At 45.7% G+C, this 16,221-nt stretch overlaps 1 protein-coding gene across 1 annotated transcript in view; it reads left to right on the top strand.

The window, feature by feature from the left end:
- The first annotated feature begins 363 nt into the window (after positions 1-363).
- ANP32B (acidic nuclear phosphoprotein 32 family member B) overlaps positions 364-16,221 on the top strand; it is a 32,389-nt gene continuing 16,531 nt past the window's right edge. Inside the window, exons 1-3 of the mRNA XM_003260544.3 lie at positions 364-776; positions 11,802-11,951; positions 15,731-15,853. Coding sequence (XP_003260592.1) covers positions 723-776; positions 11,802-11,951; positions 15,731-15,853 — 327 coding nt within the window. The 5' untranslated portion in view covers positions 364-722. The remainder of the gene's footprint in view (positions 777-11,801; positions 11,952-15,730; positions 15,854-16,221) is intronic.

Genomic DNA, 16,221 nt, shown 5'->3' with positions numbered 1-16,221 from the left:
CGGCTTCTTCACATCTTGCGCCTCCGCGGGCGTCGGGCCGCCCCCGTGAGCCTCCCCGGATGGACTGGGCTTTAGGGACCCCCGAAGCCGGACTGCAAAGCTTCCCACCAGCCCTTCCCGCGAACCTCCCAGCCCGGGCTGCAAGCCCAGCTCCGGGCGCGACGAGGTGGGGCCGGGAGCGGGGAGTGAAGGAGTCTCAGCGCGGCGGGGGTCGGAGGGCGGGGAAGCCCCCCCCACCACGAGAAAGGTCTTACATCAGCCGCCCCACGTGCAATCGGAGAGGGAGGAAGTCGCTCCTCTATTCGGGCTGCGCCTTTCCCCAGCCTCCGCCCCGCCCGCCGCGCGTCTCCCCGCCCCGTACTTGGTGCAGCCGCGGCCGCCGAGCCGATCAGCGCCGCGCGGGGCCGAGTGGAGCCGAGCAGCTGCCGCGCCGCGTCGCCGGTTTAAGCGCAGTGCAGGCCGCGGCCGGGGGCGGCGGTAGTGAGCCCAGCGCTGCGCTCCAGCCCCCTTTTCCCTCCATGGTTTCTCTCCGCTCCCGTGAGTAACTTGGCTCCGGGGGCTCCGCTCGCCTGCCCGCACGCCGCCCGCCACCCAGGACCGCGCCGCCGGCCTCTGCCGCGAGCAAACCCTTCCGACGGCCGTCGCTGCGCAGGCCGGGAGGCCTCTCCCCCCTCCGCCCCCGCCGCGGAAAGTTAAGTTTGAAGAGGGGGGAAGAGGGGAACATGGACATGAAGAGGAGGATCCACCTGGAGCTGAGGAACCGGACCCCGGCAGCTGTAAGCAGAGCCCCCTCGGGGCGTCCTCTCCCCCGATGACTTGCATGTAATGGTGGCCACCTGCGGGGCCCAGGCCGAGGGTTCGCCGGCCCCGGCGTGGGGAAGAGCGCAGCTCGTGGGCTCGGACGGGGAAGGCGGGCGGGCGCGGAGGGGGGAGCGAGCGCACGAGGATTAACTCTTTGCCGCCCGCGGGCCCCTGGGGCGGCCGGGGGAAGGCAGCGGTGTGGGGGAAAGCAAACTTTGAGCGCTTCGCCCGCCGGGGTCTTTCCCCGGAGGGAGCGCGTGTGCAAGTGGCTGGCGGCGAGGGAGGGAGGCGGGGGTTGTGTAACGCTGGGAGCCATGTTTGCAGCCTCCCGGGATGCACGGCCGGGCGGAGGCCGGGCCTGCCGAGGAGCTGCGCGGGCATCCCTGCCTGGGCCAGGCCGGGCTCCGCGCGCCCCGGGCCGGCCGGGGAAGGGGCGCGGGTGGGGCGGGACGGGGGCTTCTGTGGCCGGAGCTCGCAGTGGGCACCGGCCCGGCCGAGGGCAGCGGCCGTGGGGCGAGGAGGGGGCTTTTTTTCTTTGAAGGGAGCGAGAAGCCCCCTCAGGGGCCTGGGGACCTGGGCGGGCGCGGCCTGGCGAGCGGAGCGGGGGAGGGGCGGGCCAGGGCGGCGGAGGTGGCGCAACCGCCGCTCCTCCCGAGGCCAAGTTTGAAAAACGGACGCGGTTCCCGCCATTTTTCAAGCCTAAAAATAAAACTTTCTCCCCCGTTCCCTCGCTCCCTCTTCGTCCTCGGCCTTGCCCACTCCGGTCTCCCAGGGGCAGCCTGGGTCGACCAGGGCCAACCGTTGTGGCGACCTCTTCGCCCTTCCCCCTGCGCCGCGGCGGCGGAGCCCGGGGCCCCTGCCCTTGCCCCGGGAGGCTGGCCCCTCCGTGTGGGCGGGCGGCGGCTCCTCACACCAGCCGGAGCGCGCCACAGGCCGCCGCAGCGCCATGTTGGCGGGTGCCCGTCTCCCTCCGCCTGGTGAGCCGGCCCACGAGCTTGGCCTTGCCCGCAGCCCGCCCTCGGTGCTGGCTGTCGGCCGCCTGTTCCCGCGCCGAACCCTCGATCTGTTTCCCCCCGCCCCGCCGGGGCTTGGCTCGCACTGGCGGGAGCCGCGCGCCGTGGCCGCCGCCGCCGCCTCATCCCGTCGCGGGCGCGCTGCCGACCCCCCCCTCCCCCTTCTTAAAAGGGCAACGGCAGGCGGCCGCCCCCGCCCCGCGCCGGGCGCGCGGGGTTTCGGGCGGGCCTCAGCTCGGCGCGCGGGATTTTGGGCGGGCCTCGGCTCGGCTCGTGGGCCGGGCGGCCTCTGGCCTCCCACGTGCTTGAGAGCGGCCTGGTGTGGTCGGCTGCGCGCCTTGCGGGCTGCAGGGGCCTGAGGGCGGTCCTCTTGCGGCGCGGCTGCGTGGGCGTGGGTCCGACCTGTGGGAATTGCCCCATTCATCTCCTGGGTTTAGCGCGGCTGCCCGCCGTCGCGAGCCCCCACGCCGCGGACCAGCGCGGGGCCAGTTAGCGCCACGGCCGGTGCCCCAGCGGGCCAGTGGCTTTCCCGCCGAGGGCAGCTGCGCGGGGTTTCCCGACCCGCTCTGGGCTAAGCGAGCGGCCGGGTTTCGTGCCCTCAGGTGGCTGTGGTTAACAAGTCGCGAACTTGTGGGAATTCGTCGACCAGGGTTTACCTGGTTTGCTGGACGTTTTAAATCCTTACTCTCTAGTCTTTGAGGTCACCACTAACGCGGGATGGGCCGGGCTCCACCGCAGGGCGCTGTCCCTTCCGGAGGGCCCGCGAGGGAGGGCCGCTCCGAGGGTTCCGAGATGGAGGGTCGCGGGCGTACGTTCTTCCGACCATGCGTCAGACATTTTGTGCCCGCCACGTGCTAGCCTATCGCCTGGGTGCCCAGCTCGCGCCACAGAACTTGAGAGGCTTTCTTGCCTTGAGAAGGTGTTTATTCCAGACTTTTCCATTGCGGCGTAATTGCAAATCCGTAGAATATGGAGTAGCTAAAATTAGCCAAAGTGCCCACAAGAGAAGTACACATGTGGGTCTTCAGAAATGCGTTAAAATCTAGAATTTGAATTCTTTAGGATATGCTCAAACTAAGGGTCTTTTAAAATTCTCGAGAGTAGTGTTCCCTCTGGGAAACACAGTTGGCCTGCTGTTCCCCTTAGGTGATGTTTTCATATATGAAGTAATATTGCTTTAAAAACACATGTATATCTACAGGTGTTCATTTTTCTTTTTTTCTTTTTTTTTGAGTCTGAGTCTCTCTCTTGCTCAGGCTGGAGTGCAATGGCGCTATCTCGGCTCACCTCAGCCTCCGCTTCCCGGGTTCAAGCGATTCTCCTGCCTCAACCCCCAGCGTAGCTGGGATTAGAGGCATGCGCCACCATGCTCGGCTAATTTTGTATTTTTAGTAGAGACGGGGTTTCTCCCTGTTGTTCAGGCTGGTCTCCAACTCCTGACCTCAGGTGATCCACCCGCCTCGGCCTCCCAAAGTGCTGAGATTACAGGCGTGAGCCACCGCGCCCGGCCGCGAGTTCAGTTTTCAAGTAATCAGCTTAACCTTCTTGCCAGTCAGGCCAGAGCCATTTTATTCAGTTAAATTAAAACATTTTCTCTGTAATACTATCCACATTTCAAGTGCTCAAACGTGACAAGTGGCTCGTGGGTGCTGCGTTGGGCAGCACTGGCCTGCAGAATCCACTGGTTTATTAAGTAAACATTTGAAGCCTGAGAAACCATTGAGGTGGTGTGGTGCTTTTTGCACTTGGGAGAGTTTATGAGACCTTGAGAGAGTGTTGCGGGAGCCAGTTGAGATTGTGGAGGTAGAGGAAGGTTCCCTTAGGGAGATTGAGACCAGTGGGAGTTAGGTACCCAGTTGGGCGAATAAAACTTTGACCTAAAACTGAAGGATTTTTCAGGAAAAAATGCTGTAGATTTTGAAGGAAATTCTAAAAGAGAGTTTGAAGTGTTTTCGCACAGAGGCGTCATCTTTAAGGCAAATGAAAAACTTGGAGATTACTCCCATAAAATCATATTCAGCTAGTCACATGATATACCTTATGTGTGATGTGCTGGAACATGCCATAAACACCACAGAAATTGATGGCATTGTCAGCTGTTACACAGTAGGCTTGGCCTCTGGGATCCTGCAGACTTGTCATGTGGGGTAACATGAAGAATCGTTTCCCCTGTTGAAGGTATACTGTTGTAGTATGAACAGGATGCCCTGAGATACAGCAGTGTCCCATGGTTGACCTTAATGATTTTAAAGTCAAGTGAGATTTAAGGGTGTTTGAAGAGGGCGAATAGGGGTTTAATTGTAAATGTGTTCTTACGTTTAAGACCAGGTGGGCTTTTATTGTGTATATGACTGTTTTTTTTTTATTACTGGGGTTTGAAGAAGACCCTAGTAACACTTCTGTTCAGTTGGGCTCTTGTGTGTTCTGACCAAGGAAGACAAGAAGGTAAACACAAAAGTGTTACTAGGGTCTTCTTCAGTTCACCTGTTACTGTATCCCTATTCCTTATAAACACAAGTATGCCCATTTCCCTAAGGGATGGGGGCGAGGGATTGTAAAGAAATACGAGATTTTATTTATTTTTTTCTAAGTCCAAAACAGCTCTTATGGCAGGGTGTATTCTCATAGTGGAACAAAATGGCCTAAGTTGGCATTTTAAAGTAATCTTCATGAAGAATGGTGGTTACCATTTAAAAACATTTTATAGACAAGGATAGGAGATAGTTTGTATGACAAGGAAATATTTTATATAAAATATTGGCAGTTCACTGAGAGTAAATTGAACAGTGCTAGAATACACCATATATACACCATGGAAATTGGAGGTCTTGTCAGTAAGATGAGAAGACACTGACATGCAGTAGCTAGATATAAACCACATTTAGTTGTATTCCAAAATTGGAAAAGAATACCTGTTCTTTATGTGAGATTCTTATCCTTCCAGTAAACTGAACATGTCGCTCTGTTAGAAGCACCTCATTAACCATGCATTTGGAGACAGTCAGCCTTCCTATCAGCTCTGAGTTTTTCATTCAAAGTTAGAAAGCCAAGCAGTTCCTTACTGTGGCTTGCAGTCTATGCCCCTGCGAGATGCTGGTGTGCTACATGCTGGACTGTGACATTTCATATACCAAAATAAAAGCAGTCTTTACGTAGTCCCAATTTACTGAGAAAAAATGTAGATTGTCTTTAACTTCCATCTTTTTTTGATCTGCACCCCCTACCCAGCTTTTGACCTCTTTTGTTGTGTCTACTGTGATGTAATTTTGAGCTCAATTGGATATTCTAATTGGTTGCGTAGCAACTAATTGGGGGTTTTTTCCTTGTATAAGTAATGCATCTTCGTTTAAGAAAATTAGATTTAGATAGGCCAAAAAAATTGTAGGTATAGATAAGCAAAAAGAAGATAGACGTCATACACGCCTAACCTACCATCTAGACACTTTAGTGTATAGTCTACCAGAATGTTTAAATTTTTTCTAAACTTGGTTCATGCAAATAATCCAAATGCTAGCTAGCTTGTTGCTTTTTTTTTAGAAAAAAATACAGTCAACATCTTTGTGTGTGTCCTTATTTTATAGACTCATTATTAATGTCTGCATAGATCATAATTTAAACATCCCTCTCAGGTTGTTCACAGGGATTTTGGCTGTTTTAAATACTGCTGAGATGAGCATCTTATAATGTGATTTTTTTTTCACCTCTGCCAAATTGCTTTTCAGAATGGTTCCCATCTTTAAATACCCACCAGTAGGATATTGGTGTTTCCTTCCTTAATGCTAACAGTCGTGCTACCTAAACACATTGGAGAACCACTAATATAGATCCGTTCTAGGCCGGGCACAGTGGCTCATGCCTATAATCCTAGCACTTCGGGAGGCGGAGAAGGGTGGGTCACTTGAGGTCAGGGATTCAAGACCAGACTGGGCAACATGGCGAAACCCCATCTCTACTAAAAATACAAAAATTAGCCAGGTGTGGTGGCAGGCGCCTATCATCCCAGTTACTCTGGAGGCTGAGGCAGGAGAATTGCTTGAACCCCGGGGGCAGAGGTTGCAGTGAGCCAAGATAACACCACTTCACTCCAGCATAGGCAAAAGAGTGAGACTCCATCTCAAAAATAAAAATAAAATAATAAAAAGTTCTATTAATTTAGAAACATTATTTTAAAATAATGGGTAGAAGATTTGAATACTGGTTAACTCAGAAGGATGGAAATTGCAAGGATGGCAGGAATTACTTTCTATATTTTGGGATTATTTCACTTACCATAATAACCAGTATTGTTCTAATTAAAAGAATTGACAACTCAGAAAGATCTTTAATTCCTCCATACCCTTTCCTTCTTTTATGGCAGAGACAGCTGGTATAATTGGAGAGCATCGCCCCACCAGTTAGGTAAAGTTCTTTTTTCATAGGAGCTAGGGGAGTGGCAAATGAGCAAATTGAAGAGAATGAAAGGAAAAAAAATGTTTCCATCTCCTGTGGCCCCCAGCTCCAGTCCCCAGGGATATTCCCATGACCTAGACTCATCATAAAGAAGGACCTCATAGGCATTTTGCCATTTAGAACTTAAAATGTGTTTTGTTTTTCATAGAGATAGTGTTATAGGTCATTGTTACATCCTCCAATCAGATCTGAAAAGGTATTTGGCTGCAATATAGTTCAAATTTTTCAATGAAAAAGTAGTAGGAAACTACTGTTTGCTGGTAACTGTAGAAAACAAATATGAGTTAAGTAGGAGGTAGCATGGATTTTTCATTTTTAAATGTTTACCTTAAATTTGTGTTTGAGAAAAGGCAGGTTTAATTGGAGCATGAGGGAAGAAGAGGAGTGAATTTGGCCCCAAAAGTTACACTGTCCATCTTCAAGCAGGCGGCCAGTTAACTCTTGGATCAAATAGATCCCTAAGATTTAAGCACAGATGAACAAGTGCCTGCCTAACCTTTCTTCGTTAGATAGCAGCTCTGGGAGGATTTGAGATATAAGAAGAAACTAGGGCCTTTTCTCCTTTGGTTAGGACCTCTGGTTCATTCTGAATCTAGATTGGGAAGCTGTGGGATCATCTTGACCCCACCTCCACTCACTGTCTCAACCGCACTCTTCCAAAGCTGTTATCTCCTTTGCAAGGCAGTCCAGATCTCTATACCCAGGAAGGAATGAAAAGAGATGAGGCTTAGTTACCTCTGTGGAGATCCACTGAGAACCCCAGAGTTGATATAAAGATTGTTTTAAACTGAAGAGATTTGAGATTCAACAGATGCAGAGAGAAGCCTACTTGGAGTTTATCTGGCTAAAAGCAAATACATGTCACAAACGAGGGCTGACATAAATTCTCCCTTTGGAGTGAGTCTGTTCCCAGGAGAGATGCCAAGAGTAAACCTCTGGTGGGGGTTGGGCGGGGTAGTCATTTGGCCCTAAGAAAACAAAGACCACTCATACCTATGTAGACAGACATTGTAAACTTGATCTCTCCTTTGTTCTGAAAATACCATTTGTGTTCCCTAAAGAAATCTGTTCTTCCCAAAAGGTTTTTCTCCTCCTATCCTTTCCTCTTCTACATTAGGTATATAAGCCCTAAATTCTAAGTACTCAGTTATCACTGAGTGTGAGTGCACCTGTGTATGTGTGTTGCACATGTAAATACACTTTTTCTGCACCTCAGATGCCACTTTTCTGCCATTGAAACAATATCCAAGCTCAGAATACCTTTCATTAAGGTCTTGTTGAGAACTTTCAACAACCTTGAAGTTGGCTGATGGAACATTTAGACCTGCTATCCTTGGGTACAGCCCTAAGTGGGGCCCTCCAGTGGTCTCTGCTTTATGCAGTAATTCCCATTCTCCTCTGTGCTTATTCCCCAGTGACTCATCTTCTTAATATGCTTCTGGCGTTCTGTTCTTGGGGTAGCATGTTTCTTTACATTCTCAGCCTTCCTGGAAAAGTCAAGGGACTTGCCTTTTCTGCCTAGCCCAACAACTCTCTGCCCTATTTATCCCAGTATATCCTATTGCCTCTTACTGGTAGAGGCAGTTAAAGGTCTCAGGTATTCATTTCCTGAACTTCTCACTCTCACTTAACAAACTCACTTACATCTGTGTCCATCCTAGCCATCTCTCTTGAAGGAGCTGTCCCTCCAACAAGAGTAGAATGATACCTCATTTTTAATATGCACTTTTACTACTTACAGTTGAACCTTTTTTTTTTTTTTTTTTTAAGATGGAGTCTCGCGCTGTTGCCCAGGCTGGAGTGCAGTGGCGCAATCTTGGCTCACTGCAACCCTCGGCCTCCCGGGTTCAAGCATTCTCCTGCCTCATCCTCCCGAGTAGCTGGGACTACAGGTGCACACCACCATGCTCGGCACATTTTTTTTTATTTTTAGTAGAGATTGGGTTTCGCCAGGTTGGCCAGGCTGGTCTCAAACTGCTGACCTCAGGTGATCTGCCCACGTCGGCCTCCCAAAGTGTTGGGATTATAGGCGTGAGCCACTGTGCCCAGCCAAACTTTTTTTTTTTTTTTAAACTGGGTGTCTGTCGCCCAAGTTGGAGCATAGTGGCATGATAATGGCTCACCGCAACCTGGACCTCCTGGGCTCAAGTGATCCTCCTGCATCAGCCTCTCAAGTAGCTGGGACCACAGACATGCACCACCATGCCCAGCTAATTATTTATTTTTTTGTAGACACAGGGTCTCCCTATGTTGCCCAGGTGACTCTTGGACTCCTGGGCTCAGATGGTCCTCCCACTTTTGCCTCCCAAAGTACTGGGATTGTAGGCATTAGCCACTGCACCTGGCCTTGAACAGTTTTTTTAGTGTTGGCTATTTGTGTCTTTTAGAGCTTGTCTGTCCTTTGTTAGTGTTTCTGCTGGGGTATTTATTTTTTCCTCACTTAGGGTAAAAACAGTAGAAGATATGCTCAAGAACAAGATAAATGCAAATAGCCAGAATTTGCATAATCGAGAGGTTACAAAAAGTAACAGTCAAATAAATCAGAAAATAATTTTGCAGCAGTTAAGATGAACTACTCATTTAAAAGAGAAGTTGACGTTTTAAATAAAGAACTCTTAACTAATAACACACTCAGATGTTTGTATTATTTCACTTAGCAATGGATTCTGAAAACACAGTCCTAAATACAGAAGACATTTTAAGTAAAGATATGGCATTATTTATAGTAGGGAAAATTGAGCACAAATGTTCAATAGGGAGGATTGTAAAGTGATTTATAATATATCCACACACTGTAATTTCTTAAAAAATACTCTGTGATCAGAAAGTTGGTCCCCTTTATGTCCGAGTTTTCATCTTAGTCCCCCACAATTGTGACACAAACCTCTGTACAATATTGCTGACAAAGTGACCGTTTTTTTCCTCATTCAGCAGTTACGTAGGCTCTTACACAGTGATATCGTGGTAACCGGAATATACATGATCCTGTCATCATGAAGCTTAGTCTAGCAGTGACTTTTTTTTTCTTTTTCTTTTTGAGATGGAGTCTCCTTTGTCACCGAGGCTGGGGTGCAGTGGCACAATCTCAGCTCACTGCAACTTCTGCCTCCCAGGTTCAAGCAATTATCCTGCCTCAGCCTCCCAAGTTGCTGGGACTACAGGCACACGCCACCGTGCCCGGCTTATATTTGTATTTTTAGTAGAGATGGGGTTTCACCGTGTTGACCAGGCTGGTCTTGAACTCCTGACCTTAGGTGATCCGCCCGCCTTGACCTCCCAGGAGTGTTGCGATTACAGGCATGAGCCACCACGCCCAGCCAGCAAAAACATTTTTTAACCCGCATTTGAGTTGTGGTACTTTTTGATGACGCCTTGCAGTGGTTCAGGTGGAATTTTGCAAGTTGAAAGAAATGTCCTTAAGAAATGATTTCACTCTGTGAGCTGAGAGGCAATATGGCTAACTCTAATTCTTCTTCACTTCACTTTTGGCATATTGGTGTATTTTGTATAACATTTTTGGATAATTTTGGATGGAATTATAGAAAATCTCTCAAGCTAAATGGGAACATTTTAATTGTATTGCAGTATACTGTTTACATGGGTGGGTGATGACAGTTGACCTTTTTAAAATTTTAATGGTTCGTTGGTTTTATGTTTAGTTTCTTTTTAATACAGAATAAATACATGGTTGTAAAAAACTTAGTACAGATACAAGTAAAGTAAACAGCAAAGGTCACTGACATTTCCCATTCCCTTTACCCAGAGGTTACTTTCTGGTCATTTATAATGTTCCAAGCCCTAGTCTCTACAACTTCATGAGGTAGGTACTGTTAGCTCCACTTTATGGGAAACTGAGGCACAGAGAAGTTAAGTGACTTGCACAAGGTCGCAGAAGTTCTGAGTGGCAGAGGTGAACCAGGATTCAACCCCAGGCATATGTCTCCAGAGCCCAGCTTTTGTCAGAGTTGACCTATTAAGTTTTCAGTTGTGCTCATTTCTTATCAGAAAAGGGAAGAATAGCAGAGATATCTAAAGAAAAGTGGAAGGAAGGAAGAAGTAAGTGGATGTAAAGAGTAAAAAGGATGCCTGGCTTCTGACGAGGAAGTAGATAGGGTAGTGAGAAGTGGTTAAGCACTTACTATGTTGTGGGTATTGCTGACTTCTCTGTAAATGGGGGAAGGAGAGTGGTGGTAAAAAGAATAAATGATTAAGTATAATTGATAGCAATTACTAGAGTAGCATCATTGGATTTTGTATGAGAGGATGAGGACACTGGTAATAGCTCCTATTCTCTTTTCAGACTGTCAGCATCTCCCTACCATATACATGCTTGATTGATGCTATTAAATATGGTAGGTTCACTAAAAGAATGCCTTTGTTGGTGCAGTTAGAACAGTAATTTGCATCACTGTGAGTAGATCAAAGTGAGCTAAAAAGTTGCAAGTTTCAGGATGATCATAGAGCAAGAATGGCAATATGGATTATTGTGGTGGATCTGCATGTAGACTATTAAGTAATCAATATTCAAAAGTTCAAATCATCAGATGTGATACTGTCTTTGAGATGGAGTCTCACTCTGTTGCCCAGGCTGGAGTGCATTGGCGAAATCTTGGCTAACTGCCACCTCCACCTCCCAGGTTCAAGCGATTCTCCATCCTTAGCCTCCCGAGTAGCTGGGATTACAGGCACTCGCCATCATGCCTGGCTAATTTTTGCATTTTTGTAAAGAGGGGGTTTCACCTTGTTGGCCAGACTGATCTTGAACCCCAGACCTCAGGTGATCTGACCACCTCGGCCTCCCAAAGTGCTGGGATTACAGGCGTCAGCCACTGTGCCCGGCCAGATGTGATACTCTTGGATGGACTTAAGTTCTGAAAAAGAGACTGTGTAGCCTGAAAATGCAATTTAATTTATTATCTAGCAGTTCTCTCCTAGAAACCTCTTTCTCAAGTGCAACCCAGATTGATCTTTGTTTTGAATTAAGGACTCTTGCATCCTGATTTTTTTCCCAGTGTCAAGATAATCTTGGCAAAGATTAGTAAAACCAGAGTTGGAAAGTGTGTTGGTGCAGAAACCTCTAGCCAGAATCTCTTAGTGGTCTTGATGGGAAACATAAAGCTTTCCTCTTTTCCAGTGGTCATCTTCTGGGCCTTAAGATAGACCCAGCCTAAAGAATGTCTTCATTCTGCATTTGCATTTAGATAAAAGCTGCCCTTTGGGGAACAGGCTGGAGAAAAGAAATAAGGGGAATACACTTACTTCACTTATATCTTAAGAAGTATAGTTTCTGTTTCTGGAAAAACAAAGAGTGTAAGTGTTTATACCCATGGAGTAATATTCCATCTTTGAACCTGTCAGTATATTGTTACTGAAGGCTTAATCAGTTTTTATCTTTTTATAACTATGATCTAGGTCTAAGTAAGAGGCTGCCTGTATATTTGGGTGTTTTTGCAGGATATTTATGGTAGAAGTTTCTGCATTGTTGTTTGTTTTCAATGTGTTTTTGAGAGCTTATCCTTTTTTCTTTGTCATCCACAGGTTCGAGAACTTGTCTTGGACAATTGCAAATCAAATGATGGAAAAATTGAGGGCTTAACAGCTGAATTTGTGAACTTAGAGTTCCTCAGTTTAATAAATGTAGGGTTGATCTCAGTTTCAAATCTCCCCAAGCTGCCTAAATTGAAAAAGGTAAGTGCTTTTTCTTTAACAGTAAAAGAGAACGATCCTGGGAAGGGAAAATGTATGATTTTACCTGTAAGGGAGCACTTAGTGTAGCAGAAAGCACGTGGCCTTTGGAACTGGGCAGATATGGGATTGAATTCCAGCCCTAGCATTTCCTTGATGGGTGAACTTCTGCAGGTTACTTAATCTCTCTAAGGCCCAATTTCCTCACCTGTAAACTGGTGGTATTACTTGACCTTGCAGAATTGCTGTGAAGTTTGGAAATAATGCATGTTGGGTGCTCAATAAGTAGTAGTTAGGAAGAATAATTACTGTGTTTTGTGAGTAATTTATTTGTTAATTGTTATTAAACCAATTCTCTATCCTTTCGGAAAAAAGGACCAAATGCTACGTAAAAATGTTTTCTCTTGTCATTGCACATTTAACTGTCACAGAGTCCCAGAACGTCAGAACTGGAAGCAACTTTGCTCCTCTAACCCAACCCCTTATTTTATAGGCACAGCAGTCGTCCCAGAAAAGTGTAGTAATTTGCCTAAAGCCACCCACAGAAGTGGTTAGTATTAGAGCCAAAACTAGAACCCGTATCTCCTAACCCCATACATATCCTTTCCATTATATAGGAAAAGATATGTGGTTATATAAGTCTTGCAGAATTTTCTGCCATTTCAATATTCACTTTACTAGGAAAGTTAAGTTGTTCCTTTATTTAAACTAAGGCACATGTAGAAGGAAACATAATCAAACTTGGGCAAAGGTAGGTTGTTCCTAGAGCTTGCTTGAGTTCTGAGTGGGACAGTTAGTTTTTTGGTATTGGGGTTTGTTTGTGGTTTTGCAGGGGGTGGAGTGGGTTAAGTATAATACACGAGGCCAGTCATGGTGACTCACATCTGTAATCCCAACACTTTGGGAGGCCAAGGTGGGAGGATCACGTGAGGTCAGGGGTTCGAGACCAGCCTGGCCAACATGGCAAAACCCCGTCTCTACTAAAAATACAAAAAAATCAGCTGGGCACGGTGGCATGCGCCTGTAGTCCCAGCTACTCCGGAGGCTGAGGCACAAGAATTGCTTGAACCCAGGCGGCAGCCGAGGTTGCAATGAGCCAAAATCACGCCGCTGCTTTCCAGCCTGGGCGACAGAGCAAGACTCTGTCTCAATTTAAAAAAAAAAAGTATAATACATGAATTAAAAAGTGGAAGTATTTTTTGTTTTGCTTTCTTTATTTGCCTTGTTTAGGTAATATTAATAAATGCTCAAGCAGTCTTCATGAGTTTCAGGTGACCGTTTCTGATGAGAAAGAAATTTCCCCTTCTAAGTATACACTAGAGGTTCAAGTATAATCCTTTTATATTTGCATGGGTTATCAGTAACATTGGAAGCTCTGATTAGCCCAGTTAAACATAGTATAGCTTTTTAGCATCTGTTTACATAAACTTGATGCTAGCAGATCCTTAGTGTGTGTTTTGCGTTGTTTTCCTAGCATTCTGATTTATTTTCCTGAATTACTATTGGTCTCTGTACTCTTAGACTTATTCAGAAATTCAGCCTATCAGTGACCGTTTTTATAGGGACTTTAATAAACCTTTCAGAATTCTGAATAGAGCTTGCTTGAGTTCTGAGAAGGACAGGGTTTTTGTTTTTGTTGGTTTTGGGTGGGGGGGGGGGCGTTAAGTACATGAATTAAAAACTTAACATTTAAACATTAATCACTTCCCTTATAGGGCTGATGAGAGGTAATCATACTTAAAAGCAGGTTGAGTGTACTCATGATCGATAGGAACTTTATTTTCTTTCTATTCCAGAACACAAACTGGTTTTGTTTTGTTTTGTTTTGTTTTGTTTTGTTTTGTTTTGTTTTTGAGGTGGATTTTAACTCTTGTTGCCCAGGTTGGAGTGCAGTAGCACCATCTCGGCTCACTGCAACCTCTGCCTCCCAGATTCAAGCGATTCTCCTGCCTCAGCCTCCTGAGTAGCTGGGATTACAGATGCGCGCCACCACGCCTGGCTACTTTTTGTATTTTTTTTTTTTGTAGAGATGGGGGTTTCACCATATTGGTCAGGCTGGTTTCGAACTCCTGACCTCAGGTGATCAGCCCACCTCGGCCTCTCAAAGTGCTGGGATTACAGGTGTGAGCCACTGTGCCCGGCCCACAAATTGTTTTTAACAAGAAATAAGTACTGAAAAAAAATTGATGTGTACATGTCACAAATTTTCTAAATTTACGCATCTATTTCATTTCAAAATAAATATGCTAGTAAATGTTTTGGTAGACTGCCTTGTTTTGGTAGATTGCCTTGTTATTCCTTCTGCCTAAGATACACATGTTGAAAGGATGTGGATGTTACATGTGTATGTGATATTCTAATCACAGGGTCTAAAACATGGATCAGGAAAAGTGATCTCTGTTTTTATTTTGATTTACTAAAATCACCAATAAAGCTAACACTTGACTCTATTGATTATGGGCTTATGTTTTTAAACCTAGACCATGACTATTTCACTGAAATATCCCATTGAAAGGAAAAAAATGTTTTGAAATGTTACATTTTCCTCTTCTGAAATATTTAATAACACCTTAAGCAGCTGACCTGTTTTTTAACTCAGTTTTTCAGCAAATATTTATATTTTTAAAAGTTACTCTACTCTGCATCATATAGTACATTTCATTGCATGGCAAAAACTTCATTACATGAAGCTTTCATGCTATTCTAGGTACGTAGCATAATAAGGAGGACATGGATATTTATGAAGCCAGCCTGCCTGGCTTCAAATCATAGGCCCACTACGGTAACAGCTGGGTGATCTTGGGCAAGTTTATTTTCCTCATCTGTAAACAGGAGTGGTAATTCTGCCTACCCCATAGAGTTCTTGTGAGATCAGATGAGTTAAGGTATTTCTAGTGCTTTGAGCAGTGCCTGGCATTTAAATACTATGTAAGGGTTAAAGTTACTATTGTTGTTGGCACTTTAAAATAGAGAATTAGAACCAGCTGTGTAGCTGAGTTTTCTTGTCTGCAAAAGGAAGAGCTTGAATTAGATGTTCTTCACAATGCTTTCCAGGCTCCAATTCCTTCTACTCTAAGATTCTAATATTCCTTGGTGAAGGCTCATTCCCTCATTGGCACATTACTTGCCTGTGCTACTTGACCTGCAGCTTAGAAATTAGAGTAGGTTCTAATAAAGGCTGGTGCCAGGTTTATGCAAGATGTGGCCTCCAGGGAGCTGGTTTCATAAACCTGAGGCTGTTGACCCACTCCCTTTCTTGAGGTTATGAAGCTTCTTTATGGGCTTACTTGTAGGGCCCATCCCTCTCTTGTAGCTTTCAGAGCAACATTCCCTGGTGGCTTCCAGGTGTAGAACTCTACAGTGTGTGTCAGTATGGTCCAGAAATTGGGTTTCAAGTGGGCATTGCAAGCTTTGAAGGCACACAAAATAAGCTGCTCAGAATGCACAGACTATTAAACCATTTACCCTTTCTGGCAGGTATAGGGGATTCTAATTGGTTTTGACCCACTTTTTAAGTTAGAAAATTTATTCGCTGATGTTAGAGACCAGTTTTGAGTAAGCTGTTATTAGCAGCTGATTAGGAAAACATAATACTTCTGACCTTACCTTCTCTTGTTAATTATTTGGATTTAAACAAAATGAACATGCATGCCCTAATAGAAATAGGGATCATTTGATCTCGACAAATATTTGAGAACTGTATTTGTTACTTATAATACCTTAAAAGATTTCTGTTTCTCTGTGTGTATTTGTGTTTGTGCTGTGTCCATTTTCTCTTGCAGCTTGAACTCAGTGAAAATAGAATCTTTGGAGGTCTGGACATGTTAGCTGAAAAACTTCCAAATCTCACACATCTAAACTTAAGTGGAAATAAACTGAAAGATATCAGCACCTTGGAACCTTTGGTAAGTAACCGAGAATTTGGAAACTGGGACTTACTGGTCATTTTCATTTTCATATTTCTTTATAGTGGGGGAAATTACTGGCAATAATAATTGGTTGAGAAAGTGGTGGCTTTTTACTTTTTATATAAGTCCCAATTTTAAAGGTCAGGGCCTAATTAGATGTATTTCTGTGGCTTTGCTCTCTCCCTGCCTGATATTGTGGTGGCATCCTTCAGAAGAGAATTTTTGGGGGTATTTTGTTTTGGATCCACTTTTGAAATTCGTGTATTGACTATATAGCCTTAAACTTGTTCTTTACAATTTTTTTCTTCAGACTGGCCAAGCCATTATGCACTTTTACACTTTAACAGAAAAGGCTATTTATGTTG

Source organism: Nomascus leucogenys, chromosome 1a, assembly GCF_006542625.1.
Source record: "Nomascus leucogenys isolate Asia chromosome 1a, Asia_NLE_v1, whole genome shotgun sequence".
NCBI lineage: Eukaryota > Metazoa > Chordata > Mammalia > Primates > Hylobatidae > Nomascus > Nomascus leucogenys.
Note: the sequence above shows the minus strand (reverse complement) of the source record. Positions and strands in the feature narration are given on the sequence as shown.